This window comes from Anomalospiza imberbis, chromosome 1, assembly GCF_031753505.1.
Source record: "Anomalospiza imberbis isolate Cuckoo-Finch-1a 21T00152 chromosome 1, ASM3175350v1, whole genome shotgun sequence".
Lineage (NCBI taxonomy): Eukaryota > Metazoa > Chordata > Aves > Passeriformes > Viduidae > Anomalospiza > Anomalospiza imberbis.
In genome coordinates this window covers 27,271,360-27,294,004 of record NC_089681.1, presented here as the reverse complement: position 1 = coordinate 27,294,004, position 22,645 = coordinate 27,271,360, and the positions used below count along the sequence as shown (strand labels likewise).

Sequence of the window (22,645 nt, the reverse complement as noted above, 5' to 3'; positions counted from 1 at the left end):
TTCATTTCTGACTTCCACTTTAAATTCAATGCAAATTAACATAAACTACACCTAAGTGAACAGAAGTGACAGAATTGTGGGATTTTCACGGCAGACATGCACACTTTGCTTTTATGAAGTAATGACATCATTCTTACTCAGTGCCAGAGCACACATGAGCAGATTGATCCACACTTAAATGGAGACTTACATTTCAGCATATATGCCATCTGGGTAATGCTTGCAGCAACACTATAATGGCTAACTAACTAGAAACTTCATAGGAATCTATGTATTGAATTTGTGTGTTTATTTTTTCATGGACAGTTGCTGTCTGGTGAATTTTAATCTCACTTCCTGAATGATCTTCATTTCTGAACTCAATGATTGTCCTTTAAATCACTTTAAAATTAGAGACCTAGCCTGTCTTACTTTTTTTTTTTTTTATAAATCTGACTTTAACATTATCTAAAGCAGAAGTAGATTTATTAGTTACAACACAGAGAGGGGATTTACCAAATTGTGACCTGTGGTCTGCCCGAAATAACTTGCTGTATCTCATCAAGATATAAGAACAACAAAACTTATTGGAAGTCAAGGTTCTAGGGATTTTATGCATGGGGTGAATTATCAAGAATCCTGGAATCCTATTTCTAACTCCCTCATTATTCTGCTTTGTAACCATGAACTACTCCCAGTGTTCCTGATTACCTAGCTGCTTCCTTTCTCTTTTTAGACCACCTCTGCTTGGGACCAAATTCAATCTTGACCTTGTCTTCTATGCCATCTGTGCATTGCACAGACCACGTTCAATAATCAAGAGCCCAGTGAAGACTTTTAAAGGCTTTCTTTTTGGCAGAGAAGAACAGTGTGTTTAAGGGATTCTACACAGGTCTTTTGTGAAAATGAAGTGAGTATTTCATCTGGAGAGAAGTCTTGATGGACACAGGATACTCAGGCTTGGGGGAAGGCATAAAATCCAGAGGAAAGGGGTAAGAACACTCTTTTGAATAAGGAAGATCAAAGTAGAAGAAGCCAGAAGAAAGCCTCCTGTCTCATTTGGTCCTCTTGATGACCTTCAAGTCCTAGAGAAAAAGAGTTCAGTGAAAGCAGATATACAAAAGAGATTTGTTTTTCCTTAGAAATAACTTATTTATTTGATTTAAAGGTCTGAATTAAAGTGTCTAATGTTAACATATTTTATTAGATTGCTTCTTCTTTCTTTCCACAGTCATTTTTAGGTTATCTAAATGTCAAGGAGTTCACACTGACTCTGAAAAATTGCTGTGCCTGAGAGCTCAGGACAGAAATTACAGTATCTAAAAATTCCTGAGTCTTCCTACCCAGGCCATAAAGTGCAACCTCAAATCTGTCCATTAAAGTCAGTTTAAAAGACACAGTACTGTTATGTCACATGCTCTCGATCTGGAGGTTTGTCTGGGGGTCATGGCAGTGAAAAGATGCTCAGAAATTGAAGTGAAAACTGAGGAAGAGGTGGGAAATAGTATGTGCTCTGTCAGATATAAATACAAAGCTCCCTGTGTACTTTGTTCATGTCTCCACTTTTAATACTGCAAAGTCACTGGAATACCTCAGGTGGTTCCAAAACTTGATCTGTTATCTTGCCTCAAATTGTTCATGGCAAAATTATATGTAATTGTTCACTGGCTAACACTTCTCTTTAGCTTCAATAACTCTTACGATTTGTTGGTGTTTACCTCTCTGATGAAGTGCATAGAAAGACAGCTGTCACTTACCCTCTTACCATTTGTTTGCTATGCAAAGCACACTAAGCTTTTATAGTCTCATCTTATAAAAGAGGCTCTTTAATGGCCTTGTCTCCCCTGCACCTGTTGCAATTCATTGTAATTCAGCTTCATGAGGCCAACAGACCTGTCTCAGAGGTCATACCAGGGTCTCTTCAGCTGCAGTAACATGTCCTTGGTTTGTTCCTGGGTTTTTCTGTGAGCAGCTCCTGCCTGGTAATGCTTCTGGACATGTTATCACCAACAGACCCACTCTTCTTCCTTCTCTTTCACTTCTTCCTATCAGAAAAACATCTGTCAGCCAGGGCTATGATTCAAGACCACTGTGTAGCACCTTCAGCTACTAAATTTCACTCACTGTAGTTTACACAGCATTCAGGGATACTAATTTTTTTCTGCACTGTGACTCCACACTTCCATCCTGGGCCATTTGCATGTTTATTCAATCAACTTGTACTTTTTTTCTTCATTTCATCACTAGCAAGTGAAATAACCTCAGTCTTTCTTATCCAGAAAGTCTTCTAAAATTTAAACCACAGTAATTAACTTTTCAATCTAGTGTTTTGTCTTCTATTTAGTCAGCCTCTCATCCATTTTACACTGTTGGTGTAAAATGTCTGTCTTTATCTCATCTGGCAATTCCCTATGTGTCAGAATAACAAATATTTTTAGAAGTAATTGGATTTCTGTGTGTCACATAAGGAACACATGCCTGCTAGCAAGTATGCTTACAATTTTAAGTGCAATCTGATGCATAACACCCTCCTAAATGAAAGGAGAATTAGAGCTGAAGCAAAACAAACAAATCCTATGCCTAATTTGATAATAACGATTTTATCTGGAGCTGGCAGGAACTGGATCTTCAGCTAGTTTAATGATTTCCATTTACCAAGACACATTGCAGTAGAGGAAGCAGCACCTTTTTAAAGGCTGGAGCAATTAATGCCACCGAATTTTTGCAGGGAAGTTGTTTATGACGGCAACGGGAGACCGCACAGCAGGGAGCAGCGCTGGAACCCAGGCGAATACACGGGAATTTCCTAGGGAAGGGTGTGAATCTGTGATAGCCATTTGCACGCAAAAGCTGTTGGACTCATCCTCTGACCCCCTGCTGGCCCCGGGATCAGGGCTGTGCCACACACCCAGGAGGGAAACAGCTCCAGCGCGGCCTCCCGAGGAGACACCCAGCCCCTCCGAAGCGGACAGGCCTTACGCCAAAAGAGGCTTTCTACAGAGAGCCATGAAAAGCCCCGCCAGCCTGCCTGAACCTGCACACTTCATTTCAGCAGCCAGCCAGGCTAAAGCTCCCTGCTTGATCTGGCTGCGTGTCCGCGCATGGATGCACACCTATGTCACCTGCATTTGGAAACCATTCCTACGTTTCCTACAATTCCTACACAACTGCCTGTGCCTAGCGCTGGACATTCGTCCTTTTCTATATTCCCATCTCCTCGGCGCCGGGGCAGGCGGTGGCAGCCCTTTCCCCTCGCTTGGCATCCCCGGCACTGTCCCGGCCGGCTCCTTCCCCCGCATTCCCGGGGGACGGCGGGAGCCGGCGGGCAGTCCGAAGCAGCGCGGCTCTCCCCGCCCCCGGCTCCCGGGGCCCTCCCGGCCCTCGGGCGGCGGGGACGGGCATGGATTTGGCGGGAGTCTATAAAAAGCCGCCGTGAGATGAGGCCGCCGTCCTGCCAGAGCCGCCGGCAGAGGCTGGGGCGCGGCGCCGGCACCGCACCATGATCAACCCCAACTACTACCCCTGGGGCTACGACAGCGACAACGGTGAGCAGGGGCCGCGCCCGGCCCGCTCCTCCCGGCACCGAAACCCGGGCGAAACGGGGACCCGCTTCCCGAGGGAGCCTGGCGGGGATACGGGCTCCAGGCGGGCCCGGGGCTCTGCAGGTGGAGGGGCCGAGGCCGCTCGGTTGTCGCTCGCAGGCACGGAAGAGGCGAAGCTGGCGGAAGGAGAGGTCAATGGCAGGGGGTCTTTGAGTTAAATAAAGTCAGTTTTCCTAGTGCTAATGTAAGTTAAAATCTGACATAGCAATAAAATCCGGCTTTAGGCTAGCCCGAATGGAGGAAGAGCGGTGCTGGGCTGCAGGCCCCGCCTGCACGGAGAGGCTGGGGTATTGGTGGTCTCTGGTTCCCGCTCTCTCCTGCTGCAGAAGAACAGTTCAGCATTGGTCAGGCTTTTTGCACATGAACTTCTTGGTAAAATCATGATGATAATTAAACCCACGTTTCAAATTCTTGGTGTGCCAGGGATCAGTGGCCTTTTCTGGTTCCATATGGCTACCTGGTGCCACATTTGAATCATTTGGGTATATCCCATCATATTTCTAGCCACTGCTGGACTTGGAGTATACACCTCTGGTTTTCTTCCTTGGCATATTATCACCCTCCTAGTAATTAGTCTTGAGGTTGCTATAAGAGTTTAGGTTCAGTTGAAGGACTTGAAGTATCCAGTATTCCAGCTAGAAATCAATGTGGTTGCATTTTATACAGTGAAACTTTTAATAGGGCATGAATAACCGCTAGGCAATTACTTACTAATACACTTAAATTGTGTTCTATACTTAAGCAAAGCCAAGCTTGTGTTAATTGTAACAAGTATAATTCATATCTCTCTGGAAAAGATTTTCATGATGCTTCTCTGCACTTTTTTGTAGGACCAGATCAGTGGCACAAAAATTACCCTTTTGCGAAAGGACGCCATCAGTCACCGATTGAGATCAATAACAAAGAGGTGCATTATGATAGTTCTCTACTACCATGGTTTGCTAGTTATGATCCCGGTGCAGCTAAGACCATCCTCAATAATGGGAAAACCTGCAGAGTTGTATTTGATGACTCATTCGATAGATCAGGTCGGTTTTGTTTTGATCTCTCTCATTATATATAAGTGACTGTTTCTCAATTTGCATGGAAGAGCCTGCTCTGAATGTTCAGGCTCTTGGAAGGGTGCTGTGTACTGCCTGTGTATGATGTACAGGTTTCTCTGACCAGGTACCCTGTGATGCTGCTGGCAAAGTCTGGGACTTCTTTTAAAGTTCATTGGTAAAATCCCAGGGAATGAAGAGAGCAGCAAAGAAACTTGGTACAGGGTGAATTAAGGTGTAAGATAAATTTCTGGGGCTGCAAAAAGTCACTGCAGTTGTGTTGCTTTCCAGGATGAAGGAGACCCAGGCTTTATCTGTGAGAACTGAATTCCATTTTACCTATTTGAGATGCCCAGCAGAAGTTGGGCAGAAGTTGCCAGAAGTTAAGTTACAATATTTAAAAACTCTATCCATGTAATTTGTGATAAATGAAGTAACAAGCCAGATATTGCCACAATGTCACAGTATTTAATTAGGTGAAACTCTTTTTGGCATTAATGAGGTTTTGTCCTAATGAAGATGATAGGGCAAATAAAATTAATTGGGTCAGGTGTAATGTCCAGAATCTTTTATCCACTTGGAGCTATGAAAGTATACAGTGTACAGATTTATTTCTTACCTGCATTAAAACTTACACTTTCTATATGACTAGGACTGACAGCTGTAATTACTAGGAGAAATTTTACTAATAGATTGTTTCATGTTAAATATATATGAACATGGATTTGATTTAATTTAATGGATTTTTAGCTAATTACTTGTGTTTAATGAAACTGAGGATCAAAATGTATGTAGGCTGGACTAGTTAATACACTATCAAAACTCACAAATTACTATGCACTCAAGAGTTTTGTAACTTTTCTAGCAAAATGGGAATTTTCAATTTTATTTGAATAAAAATATTAATGTCAGATAAAATGGTACACAAGTAAAGAAATGTAGCTGTGACATGTGAGATCTCCCTGACTATTGCCATTTTTTACCATCTGTTGTATTTGTTAAAACAGTATCAGATATACCAATGGTTGCATCTTCTGCATAAAAATAAAAGTGTAATTATTGTTAAAATAACTCAGATTTTGAATGGGAGGGAGTATCCAGGCACAGCATGGGTGCAACACTCACCACAAAGAGCAGAAAGTTTCAGAATGTTCTGAATTTTTTTTTCAGATGAACTGCTCAGTAACTAGTAACTGTTGTGTTTTGATCTCAGAAATAAAAAGCGACTCACTGCAAAAAAAGTAGTTGTATATCTCAACTCTTTGAAGTCAAAAAACATACAGTGTTTGTTGCTATGTCTCCTTTGTTATACCATTGCCTGCAGAGTCTGTGGGTGGTGTTCTTTCTCTAATATAATGGTAATTGCAGGACAAATTCCACTGTGCATACTCCTACTGACTTGAACAGTTTCAGTTTTTCAGGATACGTACAACGGCTTATTTTTTATGCAAAAGAACCACCAGCTGCACAAAACATTGATTCCTATATGATTGCAATAGCAATCATATAGGAATGAAGCTTTTATTCCTTTGGACAAATATACTCATTCTCTCTATATCTGTGTGTCTATCACTCTGTCTATCTGAATTATTTCTGAGTTAACCAGAAAACTAAACATTTATTTTCCTAAGTTTTTTTTCAGTTATAGTGGTTATACCCATATCTCTACTTCTGTCTACATTTTCATTAATTTGATAAAATAGATTGCTGAAAAAATTGCCAAGGTGAGTGATAAAATCAATTACTTTGAATGGCTCCAAGTTTTACATCCATTGTATATCCTACCAAGAACACTTGGAGAATTCACAATTGAGGATCGTTTCTTAAATTCAAACAATTAGAGTGTCATCCAATGTAATTCAGGTATTATGTTGAAAAAGGCCTTATTACTTTTATGTTTAGGGTTAGCCTAGTGGAAGGAATTGGAGAATTTGTTTCCAGCTATTTATAAAGTCTGATTGACTTTGAGAATCTGCTATAAAATTGAAAGCTTTGCTGACTTTGCTGACAGATGAAGTTGCTGTAGGAGCAGTATCGTGCCTCTGCTGCCTATCCATACAAGTTAATAGAGCCTTATGGATTCCGTTTCCTGTCTTACTGTACCCATGTAGCTGAACCTTATGCACTGTAAAATGATTGCTGGTGAGGGCTGGAGTCTGAAATTAAGGAAAGAACTGGGAGCTGAAATCAAACCTTCTAGGTAGCTGGTTTCAGTAAAATAAACCAGAACTTGGGGTTTTGGCAGCCTACCACTCTATGTTTTTTGGCCTGATTGGCAATTCAGATATTCTTTTAGATCCAGCAGTGACCCATTTCGGTTTGAATTAGGGCTGAAATCTTATTTCCACTATCAGAATCTGTTTCATAAAATACTCATATCAGAGAAGCGTCCTGAGAGCTTCTAGCTGGTGGGACTATTGTCATGATGCTCCTTGAGATATATAACTTCCTTACAGTTAATGACTCTTTGGTATTGTTGTGATACCCTGGGTAGATAGTTACACTAGAGCATTTGATCCTTTGAGAAACAGTAGAGATACAAAAGTCTGGTAATGGAACCCAGACAGAGCAGCTGGATGGAGATACACTAAGGTCACATGGATACCTGCCTTCATCTTCCCTCTTTGTTTATTGTTTTTGTTGGCACTTCCTATGGATGTTCATCAACCAGATTCCTACTTCTTCTTTTACTGGCTTTCAGATGGGTGACATTGAAGGGTTTGGAGTACCTCAGTGCAGGCACACATTCTTACAGGCTTACCTTGATGCTGTTTGCAGACTCTTTCCTATCAAAGAAATGTGTGGCTTTGAAAGTGGATGATGCAAAAAAAAATTAGAGACAGTTACTGTAAGAAGTTGGAGGTTGTTGCTAATCAGCTCTTTTAGCATGACTAGGGCTTGTGGCCAGAATTTTCTCAAATACCTCTTTGTGGGAAATCTCATTTATTTTTGCAAATGAAATTTTGATTATCAACTTCTGGTAAATAAAACATTCATTTTTTTTCACTGGTTATTACAGAGTGAGGACAAACCCCAGTAACTTTAATTAAACCAGGGGGAAGTCTGTCCATAGAAATTCCAGTTTTGGTTGATTCCTGCAAAATGTTACTTAACATTTTGTCTGCTGAATTTACACTGGAAAAAAATCAGTAGCTGTTACAGAAATAGCCCCACTAAATCCCAGTACTTTTATAGTTGTGGTACCACTCAATGGCTGTACTGCATAAGGCAAAAGGCAGCAAAGTAAAATTCTTCCTTCAATGTATAACAACACATCTGTCATTTGTTGTGTCTGCATGAAGGTATTGAGAACTCCTGTACTTGGGTACAGGGAATTTAGGATTTGAGCTTCTGTTAACTTGGGATTTCCACTGTTAGAATTAAAAGTGCTTGAATTTTAATTCTAGTCAAGGGCCTGCTGAGGCTACAGCTACACAGAGGACTGTCATTTTTCTGCCCCTGGAGGTGAGGCAGCCACACAGATCACAAACAAGGATCATTTGGGAGCTCACTGATGAACAGGCTGTGATCTGAGGGCACAAAACTGGCAAAGATGTGTTACAGTGTAGGTGAGGGTGGGTGCCAGGCAGACAGACTTCTGTCTGACACTTCTCTTTCCCAGTCTGTCCCTAAAAGAGTACAAAGTTCAAATAGAAACAAACGTAATACTGCTGCATATCTGTTCAGTGCTTGCTTAAAGAATGTTTCAGTGAGAACTGAAATTTGAGTTCCAAAAGCTTTTAGGAAACACATTTTATCCCTGCAGTTAGCCAGACAGTTTCAGATCGTCTTCTGAGCAGAGGCTTTTTTATGACTTCTAAAATGTGACACTGATGGGAAACAGCTGTGGTTTCTGTACTGCACTGTTAGATTCTATTATGAAGCAGCATAACAAAGGTAATGTGTCTTTTCAATTGTCATATAGTAGTACATTACTAATTTAATTTCACTGGGGTTCACCAGTTCATTTTATGGATTCTGCAGGATGCGAGATCATAAATCTTCCCAGCACAGTCACTTCTTGTCATGTTTATAAAGACGACTCGTCTCATGAGTCTGCTTTGTTCTCTGTGGGTTTTTTCACCTGCCTTTACAGCAAACAGGGAAGACGTTTGTGTAGGCATAACTTTGCCAGTTTTACTTTTAGTGAGGGCAAATGACGATTGACACTAGCACAGATTAACAACCAGACCCCTACAGAAGCTGCTCAGCAAGTGGATGCACATATTTGAAAAGCTTCTTGTCACTTTTCTGTTGTCAAGGGCACCCAGCTAGCTAAGGTAAAGTGACTGGAGCAGCCATCTCCACTCAGCTGCCTGACACCTTCATTTTGCTGTGTCACAGAGTGAGAGACAGGGTTTTCTTGCCTTAGTTACATCCATCTGTGCAACACTTGCCCTAGTGATTACATTGAAAGTGAAAGAAAGCCCCTTCTTTTATTAGCCCATCTTGTCTCATGCTGCTCAGCTGATGACAGAGCAAATACAAGGTGAGCTTTTTTCCAGAGCAGATGTCTGTGTGTGTGTCCATGTAGGATTGTTCTGTTATAAATCATTCTTCACTGTGGATGTATGGGGGCAAGAATTTGGGCAAGACAGACATGACGTGTTTATGTCTGGTATCAGGCACTGCTGGGTCACTGAGCGTGATGTGCAAACTCATTTAGAGTCAGTCACTGGGCAATGGGATGAGTTTGCAACAATGAGGCACCAAAAAAGGAGTGAGCATTTTTTCCCCCTGCCTTACTGAACTGGTTTGTGTATTTCTGCGCCTGGGCCATGTTACTTTAATGGCAGCAAGTTTAAGGGAGTTAAATTTTGGTAATTCTGCCATGACTCTTAGATATTTAAGGTGAACATTTCCTGTGTAATAATTATCAGAAAAATTTCCTGTTACATGTAAATAATATATACTAACATTGCTGAAAAATAATGTCAAGATACCATCTTTTATAAACTTCTGTTTTGTATTCTTTTTCTGTTATGTGGTTGTGCATTTTTATTTGCATAGTATTGAAGCCCAAGAGGATAAAGATATGTTTAGAATTTAAGTTCCAAAGCACATGCCTAAAAATAAAAAACCTTACTAATTTTGAGCTATGCAGACATAGTTTGGGATTTTTAATGTTTTAAATATTGGAGAACTTAATTCTTGTAATGGTTTTATTTATTTTTCCCTTTTTAAAATGTAGGAAAATTTAATTTACTTATATTGTTATTTCATGTATTTATATGTTAATACTACACACTTCCAATTAAAAGAGAGAAAATACCTTTTTGTCCTTCAGGAGATGTTGTTTGCATTATTCTTTCTGCTTAACGTGTGCTAGGTAAAAGTTACTGCCTATTTATAGATGATTGAAACTGGAATGTGTTGGCATGAGATGATGCAGAGCTTCACCTAATGCCCAATCAAAAATGTCTGCTGATGGCCCATCAGTGGAAATAATTACATACTTTTACCTTAAAGAGGATTACTTGGCCTTACAGATCTATTTTAATGGAGAATTGATGGCCTTGTCAGCTACTACTCTTACCCTGACTGTGTTCACCACAGTTATGAATGTCTGTGGGAAGAAGTAAAAGGAATTTTTTGAGAAAAACAGCTACCTCGATTCTTAGTGCTGTATTTCTTGAGATTATAATAGATTTAATTATTTTCAGATTGAAGGATATTTGGCATATAAAGAACAGTTCCTGAGAACTGCTGAAAGCTTTATAGGAATGCTGTAACTTCTATCCTCAAAAAAAGTGAAGGAGAATTGAGTATCTTCTAGTATTTGGTGAAAGTAAATACATTTTTCTATTTCATTGATTCTTTCAAATAGACCACCTTCATTTACAATATTATTTATATATAGTAACATTATTTAGAAAACTAGATATCATTCATCACTGGCTGGACTTTTCTCTAGGAAAATAGCTTGCATTCTCAATGTTTGCTTTTCTGGTTTATTTTCTACATTCTTTCTCCTTTTCCATAACTGGAGGGAACAGCCATTAGAGCAGAAGCAGCATCAGTGATTTCATAACTCTTTGAACAAATAAGTCATAGCCTGCAGTAAGGTACACAATTTTGTAGTGTTTTCTGAGAATTTGTTTATCATCTAGCACTTCAGTAGTTGATCTTAATCGTGGTTATATTTGTGTACTTTCACATCAGCAAATCCTAGATTCAATTTGGGGGAGATAAAGACCTCTAAATTTAGGTGTCTTATTTTGGGATTTTAAAAGTTGGTGTGTTATATCTAAACTGCCCTTTGAGGCAAAAGAGTTGGAGTTCAAGGAATCCAGGGAGCAATTCAGCTCACTGTCTGTTGAGTGTCTACTTTAAGGCATGCAGAATTACTCTAGAGGCCTGACTGTTCTGATTAGGGATTACTTCAGTTACCCAAACACAGGCATTCTGTGACATGTTTGATAACCTAATCTATTTCCCTTTGCCTCCAGATATTGGTTTAGAATGTACAGTTCTTCCACAAATCCTGGACCAGACCTCTCAGTCCTGTCCAGATGTCTCTGGACTATTCCAGAAAGTACTAGGTGCACATTCATGCAGCTGAATTAAATCAGTGATCTCTAGTGACTGTAATGGAAGCCTAGACACAAAAGTTCTCCTCTGCCTGTAGGTGCATATGGCTAAAGGTGGTTGCCTGATGTGTGGCTAAAATCAGTGCAGATTTTCAGAACATAAAGCTTCTGTACAGCAAATACGTAAACACACAACTAAATATTGCAGATACATATGTATTTCATTTAAAAGAATTGGGAGATCCTCGAGTCTGATGCTGTTGCAGTTTATCAATTGCAGTGCTGAGAGGTGGGCCACTTCCAGGAGTCTACAGGCTGCGGCAGCTGCACTTCCACTGGGGCTCATCTGACGACCACGGCTCGGAGCATGTCGTGAATGGAGTGAGGTATGCAGGAGAGGTAAGACTCGCCACTTCTTGCTTTAAAACAGGGTGTAAAATAAAATTTGACACTATTGTTCTGGTGGGACAAAATCAGTCATTTCTCTGTTTTTCTGGGAGTTCTTTCTATTTACTTATCTGTGCCTTTTTATTCTTACGCCCATTGATTCTTATAAACGTAAATCAGGTTGAAGTCATTCTCACAGCAGGAGAAAAGAAAAATTCTATGTGAAACAAAGGTTTCCATGTTCTCAAACCAGTGTGGTGTGAAACAGCACAGCAAGACTGAATTACTCAGATGCAATCCAAACTTACTAAAACAGTATTCTGAAAATACAGAATTATAGTAGAAGTATAAAATTGCAGTGATAGAAAGGGGTGGGATGAATTAATTACCTTGGTTCTTTAGCACCTTAGGATTGTAAAGAAAATGAGAAACGTAGACTAATAATATACATCAATGACATTCATAGGCATTCTTTGATAGAATTGCTGTAATTTGAATGCCAAATGGAAATGAATCACGTATCAGCAGATGATGTCTGAACTGCATGGTCTACCTGATTACTTCAGCAACTTTTCTTCAGCTTTAAGATGAGATTACAGTTATTGTTTTTCAATTTTTTTATTCAGATATTTATTGTTTATTTTAAAGCAAATAGTATAATTATGCTATTAGATAATAAGATATAATGAATAGATGACTGCTGTCCCTTTTTTCTCTCTTTCTTGGAAGGCCTCATTATAATTCCTTGTTGCCTCAAACTCACACAGTTCTGTGAAGAACTTTAAAATTCAGCCTTCTGATGGCTTGCTGTTGAATAATGGGTGTTTTTTACATGTTTTTCTTTGTTTCAAGCTACATTTGTTACACTGGAATCCCAAATACAGTAATTACCTTGATGCTAAGAGAAGAACTGATGGGATTGCTGTTTTGGCCATATTTTTGCAAGTAAGTAGAAGCATGCAACCCTTCTTTGCATTGATACTATGAAGTTTCTATTCTTAGAGGGTTAAAAAAAAGCAAAACTCTCTGGTGGGTATATTTTCTAGGGATCCTACCACATTGAAGGGGTTGACTTTCAGTAATGTATCCCTTTCAAGTTACAGAGCATGAGTCATATTATCTCAATTGGTATCCAAAACTACACACACTTGGCCCTGCAGCTATTGTGTCACTATGTGGCCCATGGAATGGGGACATGTGTCAGAAGTGGCCCCCTGACCAACAGCAGTCAGCTGTCTTTTTTGCTAACTGGGGACAGATTTCAAGGGCATGCATCTCTTCTAGGTTTTTCATGAACTTTCTCTCAAACAAAATATCTCACAGGCAATACATATTACTCATCCTTTTTTAAAAATCCTTTTAGGGGCATGCAGCCTTAGCCTGAAATATTAGCTGTTGCTGTCTGTTGTTTAATTGATATGCACTAGGGATAGAAAACTGGATGTCTTTTTTGAGATCAACAATTGCAAACAATATATGTAACCATGAAATCTATGTTGTGGAATTACCTGTTATGCTAAAATTTCTGTACTGATACAATTTTCCCCTTCTCTTCTTCCGTATCATAATATCTGTTGGGATACAGGCAGAGGTAACAGACAGAAGACATAGCTTACCAAGCTGGTAGGGGTGATAGGTTGGGCTAATGCATTATAATTTTCTAGTTGATAGATGTTTAGATAGATGCTCATAGTTTTACAGTTGATAGATGCTCATAAAGAAAAATAGGAGAAAGAAGAAACCTGGTCAAGCAGAACTCCTTGCTTAGCTCACACTTTCTTCTTTACAGGTAGGGGAAACTCCCAAACCAGAGATGAAGAGAATTCTTGAAGAAATAAATGCTATCAAGACAAAGGTAACAATGTTGGGCTTTACATTATAGGAAGATTGCTCAAAGTCTCAGGACAAAAAACAAAAACAAAAAAAACCCAAAAAAACACAAAAAAAAAAAAAAAACCAGAAAAAAAAAAGTCTGACTTCCTAGTTTTCAAATTCTGCTCTGCAACATTTCCTGCATATATTTGGGAATAAAACCATGAGTTGCTTTTCCTTAATATGAAAATATGAAAAGTCCTTTCTTCCATTTACATATGAGCCTTCTTTGACTTCAGCGGGGCTTATGAGTTTGGTGAAAAATGACCAATTTCCCCAGTCTTTGCTTACCTAAAAACTAGGCATGGAACCCTATTGCCGCAGTGGGCAGTGTTAAATAAAAGGTATATTTAGAAATTGGTCCATTTGGTCTTAATATATAGGCTGCCTAATGGATCTCTAGAAATGCCACTGACTAGACATTTGTGTCTTAGATAACATTATGTGATAAATCTCACATTTTGTAGGCTGTCTTGCTTGTTATTAGCACAAATAATATACAAGTAGTACCTGTCTCACTTTATTATATGGTGACCTAATGCAATATTCAATAGATAGAAAGAATTCCCATAATAAAGGAGGCCAGAAGGAGAAGTATTTCTGCACAGAAATGAGTGAAACACATTGGTACTGGACGCTGATTCACATGAGTTAGCTCAGGTACAAGAAGCAGCATCATGGAGTTTTCTGTTTCGTCATGCTTCTCTGGGCCCATCTGTGAGGGTCATTCAGTCCCCCTGTCTCACTGCACCATTATATCTGTGTAGATCTGAGCTTACTTTCCTCAGTTCATACATTTACAGTATCTGAGTCACTCCCTGTTACTTAAAATAACAGAGCTGCAAATGACTCTTGGCTGGATTTGTTGAAGAGTTTTCTGTTTGGTTTTATTGTGGTTTTGTTTTTATTTTAAAGGGGAAAAATGCTCCTTTTCCAAACTTCGATCCTTCAATTCTTTTCCCTAAATCTCATGACTACTGGACATACCATGGATCTGTCACTACTCCACCTTGCGAAGAGTGTGTTACCTGGATTATTCTTAGAGAGCCCATCATAGTCAGTTCAGACCAGGTAAACTTCCCCCTTCATTTTATTTACATGCAATAACCTGAATTTATTCTTTTGACAAGGAAAATAGTCATTGGATTTGTGAGAAATTGCAAGATTAAAAGCAGAGTGAAGAACTGCCTCACATCCAACAGCATGGTAGTTCAAGCTCACAGACATCAGAGAGCTTTTGAAATCAATAAAAACATACCACAGGGTATATGGTTAGAGTTTTCTCTCAAAAACATCATTTATTAGAATACAAATGTAATGGGATTGGTGATTCTGTCTGCCCTGTATTGCAGATGGGAGTGCAAGTTGGAAGTGTTGAATTGCATGCTTGATACCTGTTTCTGGAAGGCATACCAGCTAAATTTTCACAAACTGAAGCAACATCAGCTAATTATAATTTATTGTTAATATCAAAAACTCCTTTGGTTGCTTACTGTAAAGAAGTATGTCTTGTTAATTTCCTCTCCTAATTTCCCCCCAGTCCACTTACAGGAACTTGAATGCCCTCTTTCAGCACATTTCAGCCTATGATTCTACTCTTACCACACAAGTCAGTTTTCTCACCTGAGGTTATTCCTCTGGTCAGCAGACTATAATGATGCAATACCACAATTTTCAAGGCTCCAGGATACAAAGCACATGAATATTAATCAAGGGACTGACATATTATGTAGGTATTATATTTAGACATATAACTTCTCAAATTTTAAGTTTTCAAGATGATAATGCGTTTAGTGTATTCATTGATGTGCATGTTATGACAAAAAGGAAGTATTTTTATTTTCTAGTTCTTTGTATTTAAGTGGCTCTTTATCTTTTAAGTAATACAACTCAGGTATGATGAGAACCTTAGCTGGCAATAGATGAAATATGGTAATGTGTTCATATAACTTACAGCTTAATTTTCAGAGCTTATTGAATTGCTCTGCCTTCTGTTTCCTTGTCTATCCAAAAATTAAAATATGGGGCCTATTTTAAAGTGGGTACTCTGTTAAAAATACAAATATGGTCTGACTGGATTCCACAAAATGAATCATCTTAGATGTTTATATTACAGAAGATCAGCTACAGATTATATTAGGAAAAGTGTAGTCATTACTGAGCTCATGTGTAGCTCATTATTGAGCATCTCTGATTTAAAATGCATTTTTAAAGAAATAACTAATCCCATTATTGATCCATCTTCATGAAAATACTTTTTGACTGCAGTTGTGTTTGGGTCATGGTCTTTTTCTCAGCTGTTCTAAAATTCGTGAGTTTTGGGTAACATACAGACTGTTCTTTAACTATCCCTCCTGTAGAAAAAAAATGGAGCATTTAAGTTAAAGATGAAATTACTACATAAAAATGAGACATTGGCTCTTACCCTGAGGTAGCTGCTTTTCAGGCAGAATTGGCAGTGTGTGTGAGTTATTGTCTAGAAATACAGTAGAAATACTTCCTTCACTGCAGAGTGCCTGCACTCTAAATAATGTATTCATAAGAGAATTGTGTTGCCAATTATTTCTAATCCTACACAGTGTAGTACCATGGCAGCCTCATTAATAGTGATTATTTTAAGTGTGTGTGCATTTGCAGTGGATTTCTTGGATGCTTTTGCAGCCAGATGGTAACCATATATTAGCCACAAGGGGAAGTGCAGTCGCTGCAAATCAGTGCTCTGCAGGAAAATCAATTCACCAGAAATCCCAGGGAGATATAGTGTGGGTGGCCTAGCTGCTCAGATTACTTTTAATGAAAGAACAGGAATTTAACTGTGGAATAACTCTGTCTAATTGCAGACTAATTTTTTTCATCTTTATGTAATCGTAGCCTGAATACATGTTGGTTTTTTACTGAGTAGAGCATATCTTCCACAAATAATAAAGTCCAGCACTCTTCTCCAATAGTAATTTATCCATTTTAACAAAACTGATGAACAATTTTCATCTCTTCCTGTACAAATTATTCTTCATCTGAAATCTGAAATTTAATTTCAGAATATTAATCCATTGGATGCATATTATGCTGGTTATAATGGCTGGCTTTTCTGAGCTGTTCAGTGAAGAGTAATGTTGAGATGCCCGAGCTAGCTCAGTCCATAAACTGAAACAAGTTTAATCACGGTGAACCCAGGTTTTACAACCTAGTCAGAAGTTCTGCTTGTATTGGCCTTGAAGTCTGTTCTGAAAAGTAGATACATCAGCATATAGAAGCTCCTGGCGAACAAAGGTGATGTGTGCTCTGCATGGGGCTGCATTTTCAAGCTTACATGGGAAATGTGTGCATGCTTTTCATGGTACGTCATTCAAACAGGGACAGGTTCAATTGTCTGAATCACAGCTGATGCGCTTTGGGTCTAGAGTAGTGCGTGGTAGTGACAACAAATAAATATAGTGTGTCTGTATACATGTTGCATCCTTTGAAAATCAGAAAGCACTAGAGAAAGAGTATTAAACAGTTTTGACGAGTATGGGCAGAACTCTTCATATGGCATCCCTCAAAAAAGGAAACATACCTTGATATGGCCAAGGAGAGTCAAGCTGCAGACCTTGTTTACAAACCATTTGAAACCTTGACCAAGTCTTTATCCAGATTTAAATTCCAGTTCCTGTTATTTATAATGAACTTCTTGTGTAACTGCAGCAAAATATATCCTCTGTTGCAGACCTACCATGGAAATTAACAATTAGTTTATAATTCACCTTTAAAACCTTGTAATTCTAAAGTATTCTTAACAACAACCAGGCACTAAGGCAGGGTTAGAGTAGGAGAGGTTTATTACAGCACGTGCTGCTGTATTCACATTTTCTGAGTGTTTCCCACAGTTTCTGTGGCTGTACACAGTTCTGTAGACAGTACCTAAATTACACTATTTTTCACAATCCTGTTCAAATAGGACACATTTTTCTGTTTTGACTATTCCTAAGCCTATCACTAGGAAAAGAACAGAGTACAGTTCTTGTGGTGGTGGGGTGAAGGACATTTTCCCAACTTTGAAGGAGACTTTTTTCCCCAGCTGTACCAGCCTCCTTAGTTTAATTGTTGGGCTGTAGATTTGATCCCAAAGGATTTCCATCAATTCAGTTTTTGCTTTTCTGCAGATGGCAAAGCTCCGCAGCCTCTCCAAGAATGCCGAGGATGAACCTGATCACCCCTTGGTTGATAATTGGCGCCCAACTCAGCCGCGGTATTTCAGGATGGTGAGCGCGTCGTTCCTCTAGGACCTGGCTCCTGTTTGGTGGCTCTGAGAGAGTCAACCTCTAGAAATAAGAGGTGGTTTTGTTTTGTGTCTTTTGCTGCACTTACACAGAACTCCAGCTTTACGTCTGGAGGCTGAAACTTGAGTTGTGCAATGAGAATTTCACTTTCAGAGGATAGCATTTATTAAGGCAAATCCTACTGTTAAAATGGAAGTAGACAATCTGTTTGGTTCTTCATAACTGCTTTAACATTAGCTTTTGTTAATAGTTCAAAGGAAGAAAAAAGATGCTACTAATAATTACAGGACAGTTTCCTATTGTGCAAATATCCCTTGATGCTTGTCTGATTGTATGCTAAAGAGGTTTCAGTTAAAAGAAGTAATTGTTCTCACCATTAAGGATATATTTTTCAGTAGATGTTTTCAGCGTTATCCATATCCAGCTCTGAGCTGCACCACTTAATTCACAAGGCATTCTTGGAAATTATAAACTCTTTTTGTCTTTGGTACATAAAATATGAAAGGATAGGAAATTGTGTTATAATCACTGATAAAGAGTTATATTTTCTTAAAATAATGTACAGGTGAAACAGAGGTCTATTCTGAAAATCGTATTCACCAAGTTATCTGTAGTTAAAACTATGCGAAGGGGAAGAGCTATTTCTTTTTGTGTCACAACTGGTTCCCTTTATTAAAAGACTAATTTCCATTTTAATATTGTAGCAGTCAAGGTGACATAAATTTTGTGAAGTTGGTCTTTGTATCCTTCGTATATATTTTATTCATGTATGCAAATGGCTTTTCTGTGTAAAAAGGGTGTTAAAATAAGAAGAGTCCTTAGCCTTTTTAATAATTTTTGAGACAAATTCTCATTTCATGTACAAATGTAATCAGTCCTGCTGTCACTGAAGTTTGTGCATAAACATCTGAAACCACAGTTGAACTCTTAATCAAAATGCAATTGACCAATGTGCTCTTGTCTCTTGTTTTGGCACAAAGAACAATGAAACAGGGTTGTAAGCCTCAAATTGAAATAACACTATTTCTGTATTAAAAAATCCAATAATAATAAATACATTTATTTAAGATTTTTTGTTCTGTAGTTTTTTACTATTTAGAAACATGTAAAAGTAACGGAATTTTAAAGAAACACCTGTCTATGTCTTCTGTATTATATCTTTATAGAAACTGATGATGCGTAGTATCTTTTTAAGATGTTTGAACTACAAGAGTACTGATTTCACATGACACCTAAATAGCCACATCCTTGAGACATTCACATCTATTCTATTAGTGAGATCATCTCTATTCTGACAAAAGCTTTCTTGCAACATCATATGAATCAACTTCACAAGCTGACTGCAGAGTGGAACAGTTCAGTCTGTATCCAAGCTCAGTAAACTGAAAGGTAATTTACAATTGAGCTCAGGAAATACAAAGCAGGTGCTGCTCTGGCAGTGGCTGGATTCTTGGCTGCCATGTTAAGGGGCAGGAGGACATTGCTGATCTCGTTAATGGGAGAGGGGTTACATTACTTCATTACAAAAAGGAAAACTGAAGCAAAAATTGATTTTCCAAAATGGCTTGTTTGTTGTGAGTTACAAGGTAAGTTGTTTTATAAAGAGCTTTATTAAACTGAGTTGCATATCCTAGAGTAGGCTTTTTTTTTCCTTGCAATTCATGGTATTGCAAATGTGGAACATGTAATCTCAGGGATTTTTAATGATATGGTGGCTTCCCAGTCACACTTTGCAAAGCAGCTGTCTGGGTGCTATAAATGCAGCCTCATCCTCCAGAGCCATGTTTATTAATTTGGAAACTTAAAAGTTGAAGTAGTCTCTCAAAAGTGTCATTTGACTCTCCTCTGCAGTTGATTTCATTTTATCTGTATTTATAATTGATGTAATTAAAGTAAAAAGTAGACTAAATTCGGCTCAGGAGAGCTGCAGATAGGAGGAAGTGTGTGGAAAAGGGTTTTGGCAGTTGTTTCACAGACCCTGCTCCTATGTTCAAGGACCGGCGGAAGTAATGATGACAGATCTAGAAAACAGTGGTACAGCAGGCATCAGGGGGAAAATGGAAAGAGTAGGAGTAGAAGGAAAATAAAAAGCCAAAGAATGGGGGTGGGGGCGCTTCAGAGACCCTGTGAATCACGCTGTAAACTGAATATATGAGGAGGGAGAGTCTTGAAGACAGCAGGGAGAAATGTGGGGTGCTGTGAGTCAGCATTTAGAATGTGCTCATGTATCATGCAATGTTCTGCTCTCTCTGGCTGTGTTCATTGTTATTCCGCAGAGGTCACCCCTTGCTTTGCAGCTTTCCCCAAGTACAAGAAAAATTAATCACTGGTATGACTGAATTCAGATCACATAGTAGTAACATCCATCATACCTCACTTCTTACCTGCACATTTTCACTATGTGGTCTAACTCTGCACTGCAGGAGCAGCAGGGAGCACTGGGTTCAGAACTACCTAGTAAAAAGGAAAGACATCCAATTTTCATCTTGGTGGGGTAGAACACAAAAAATTACTATTGTATTTGACTTTCATACCATGTATGCCTGACTACACTTGGTGACCTCAGTGCAAATTAGGAACAGCCCCTCTGAAACCGAAATGAGACATGCAGCCACACTGCACAGCTCATTGGCAGTCCCTTCTCTGAGTCACTTTTCATCTGCTACAGAGGTCAGAAGTGGCATAGCCATGCTCTGTGATGCTGTGAGTCTTCCTGAAACTTGAAACATTTTAGTGGTATGGCTGTACTTGCATCCATGTCACTGACAGTCTTGAACATGAGCAAGAAGGTGCTGTGGAATGAATTGGCAGCTGCAGTAGCACCAGAGATATGATTATGCTCTTCCACAATCAACTTTAGATAGGCTCTTCCCTTCTAAACTTCATCAAACTAAAATATAGCCATAGTAAATGTGTGGGGAGTCCATTTTCTTATGTTTCTCATTGAGAACCTTTTCTCTAGCCCCAACATGTTGATCACAGAAGTTATCTGTGGGTTACCTGTCTGCAGCTGGGCAGAAGACCATCAACCTGCAATCTCACTTTGTGGAGTTCTCTGAGGAGGGCAAGAGGAGGTAGATATAGATAATCTAAAATTCTGTATAAAAATAGATGTGGGTTTTAGTGTTTAAGAAAAGTCAAAATTCAGGTGATGGATATTTGTGAAGAATTTACTCATTAAATCTTTAGATCAGAACGAGACTTGATTAAATCTGATTTATTTCCAAATTTATGCCTATTCTCTATTTCATTAGAGTAATTATAAGAAAATGAACAGATCTTAAGACCCCTTTTTTATAACATATAATATAGTATTTTGCAACCTAAATGCATAGTTAATACCATGAGAAGATTTCAGAATTGTTTTTGCTCAGGTTTCAGATTTGGGATCACAAATGATTGTTGGGGACAGACGCTCTGTCCTGTTGCCCAGCTGTGTGGCAGCAGTGGCAGCTCACTGGAGCTGAACTCCAGTCTGTCAGCTGGGGACAGCCACCCGTCCAGAAGGACAGACAGCAAATCCCTAGTCATGGTCATCAGGACGCATCATATCTCCAACAGAACTTGCTGAAGTTTGTCTTGGTTTGGTAAAGGTTTCATTCCCTCTCCTCAAAGCCTTTTACCACTGAACAGACCTATGCCCCAGTCTTTTTACAGTTTACTGTCTGTGTATGTGTATATATATATGTGTATCAATATATACACAAAACATGTGCTGTATAAATACCCATTCTGCTGCTGATTTTGGTTAATGTGTGGTAGTATTTTGACTGAAACTACAGCTTATTTCAGACTCAGGAGAAAAAGCATCCTTCTAGAGAAGTTACTGTGCTTTTAACAAACCTGTCTCTGGTTGGCTGCCTGCCACACCTAGCTGTCTTCCAGAAAAAAGTATCAGAGGAAACAGCTACTTTTCCTCCTTTCCCTTTCCCTACTTTTACAAGAATAAAAGAACTCCTCAGTTTGGAGCAGGTACGCTTCTTTCTGAGATCACTGAGGCTATTAAACACCTTGTCTTGCTTGAAAATGCTTGCTTAGAAGCCAAAGAGCACACTTGCTGGTCAGAGAATAGAGCTGGCACTTGGATTGCCAGTTTCAGATAACAGGTCAAGAGAAAGAAGTCTGTGAAAGACCTTGAAAGTCAAAGTGAATTATGTGTATTTAATGTGACAAAAAAAGACAGCCAGGATTCATAGAGGTGATGACACAATCCAAAGGACAGAACAAGAAAATTATGTTAGCAAACAGTGGAAAGGTTATGTTTGCTGGTGCTGGAAGAAAGGACATGGCATCAGTGAGTGTATGAGACACTGAGATCCTCAGCTGATTTTAAGATGGTTGGAATAACAGACTTTGCACCCAGTATTTTCCAAACACCAACGCTGTTGCTGAATAGTATTTGGTTCTTTGCTTGATTTCATTTTAGAACTGCCCTTCTGACTTAGTGGTTCTTTGTTTTTTTCAGTTTGAGGTTCTCTTGTAGCACTTTCAACCTATCCTTCAATTAGATTTTATTGTTCTCTAGAACTAAATCTTACCACACCTTCAAACCACACTTCTTAGGATGTTACTACTTGGCATTACTGTACAGAATCATGTTCTTAGGCATCATTTTCTGTTCAAGGCAGAAATCTTTGGTATTCCTTTATTTACTGTTCCACTGCTTTCTTCTGTATTCCCACACAAATGACATGTAGGAGGGACATTCAAAATCATGAATCCATTTAGCCAGTTTTTTAAATACCTCTAAATTATTTCTTCCTTCCCATTCAAATGCTGAGAAGGGCATAGAAATACTGTCAGTTGAGAAGGAGCTTCTTGTTTTAATGACTGTATCTGGACCAGGAATGCTGGGAGGTAAATCAGTTACTTAACTGAAAGCTCATGAATCTTTCCACAGTGGTCCTGTTCCTGCTTGAAATGCTCTGACCTTTGCTATTGTGTTTCTTCTGCAAGGTGCCTTATGAGACAAGTTC

At 39.0% G+C, this 22,645-nt stretch overlaps 1 protein-coding gene across 1 annotated transcript; it reads left to right on the top strand.

Moving 5' to 3' along the window:
* Positions 1-3,349: 3,349 nt before the first annotated feature.
* LOC137471380 (carbonic anhydrase 3-like) lies at positions 3,350-18,736 on the top strand. Its single transcript, XM_068185649.1, has 7 exons — positions 3,350-3,524; positions 4,412-4,609; positions 11,432-11,550; positions 12,391-12,483; positions 13,328-13,393; positions 14,326-14,481; positions 17,553-18,736. The coding sequence occupies exons 1-7, from the start codon at positions 3,479-3,481 to the stop codon at positions 17,670-17,672; spliced, it is 798 nt and encodes a 265-aa protein (XP_068041750.1). The 5' UTR covers positions 3,350-3,478; the 3' UTR covers positions 17,673-18,736.
* The last annotated feature ends 3,909 nt before the right edge of the window (positions 18,737-22,645 follow it).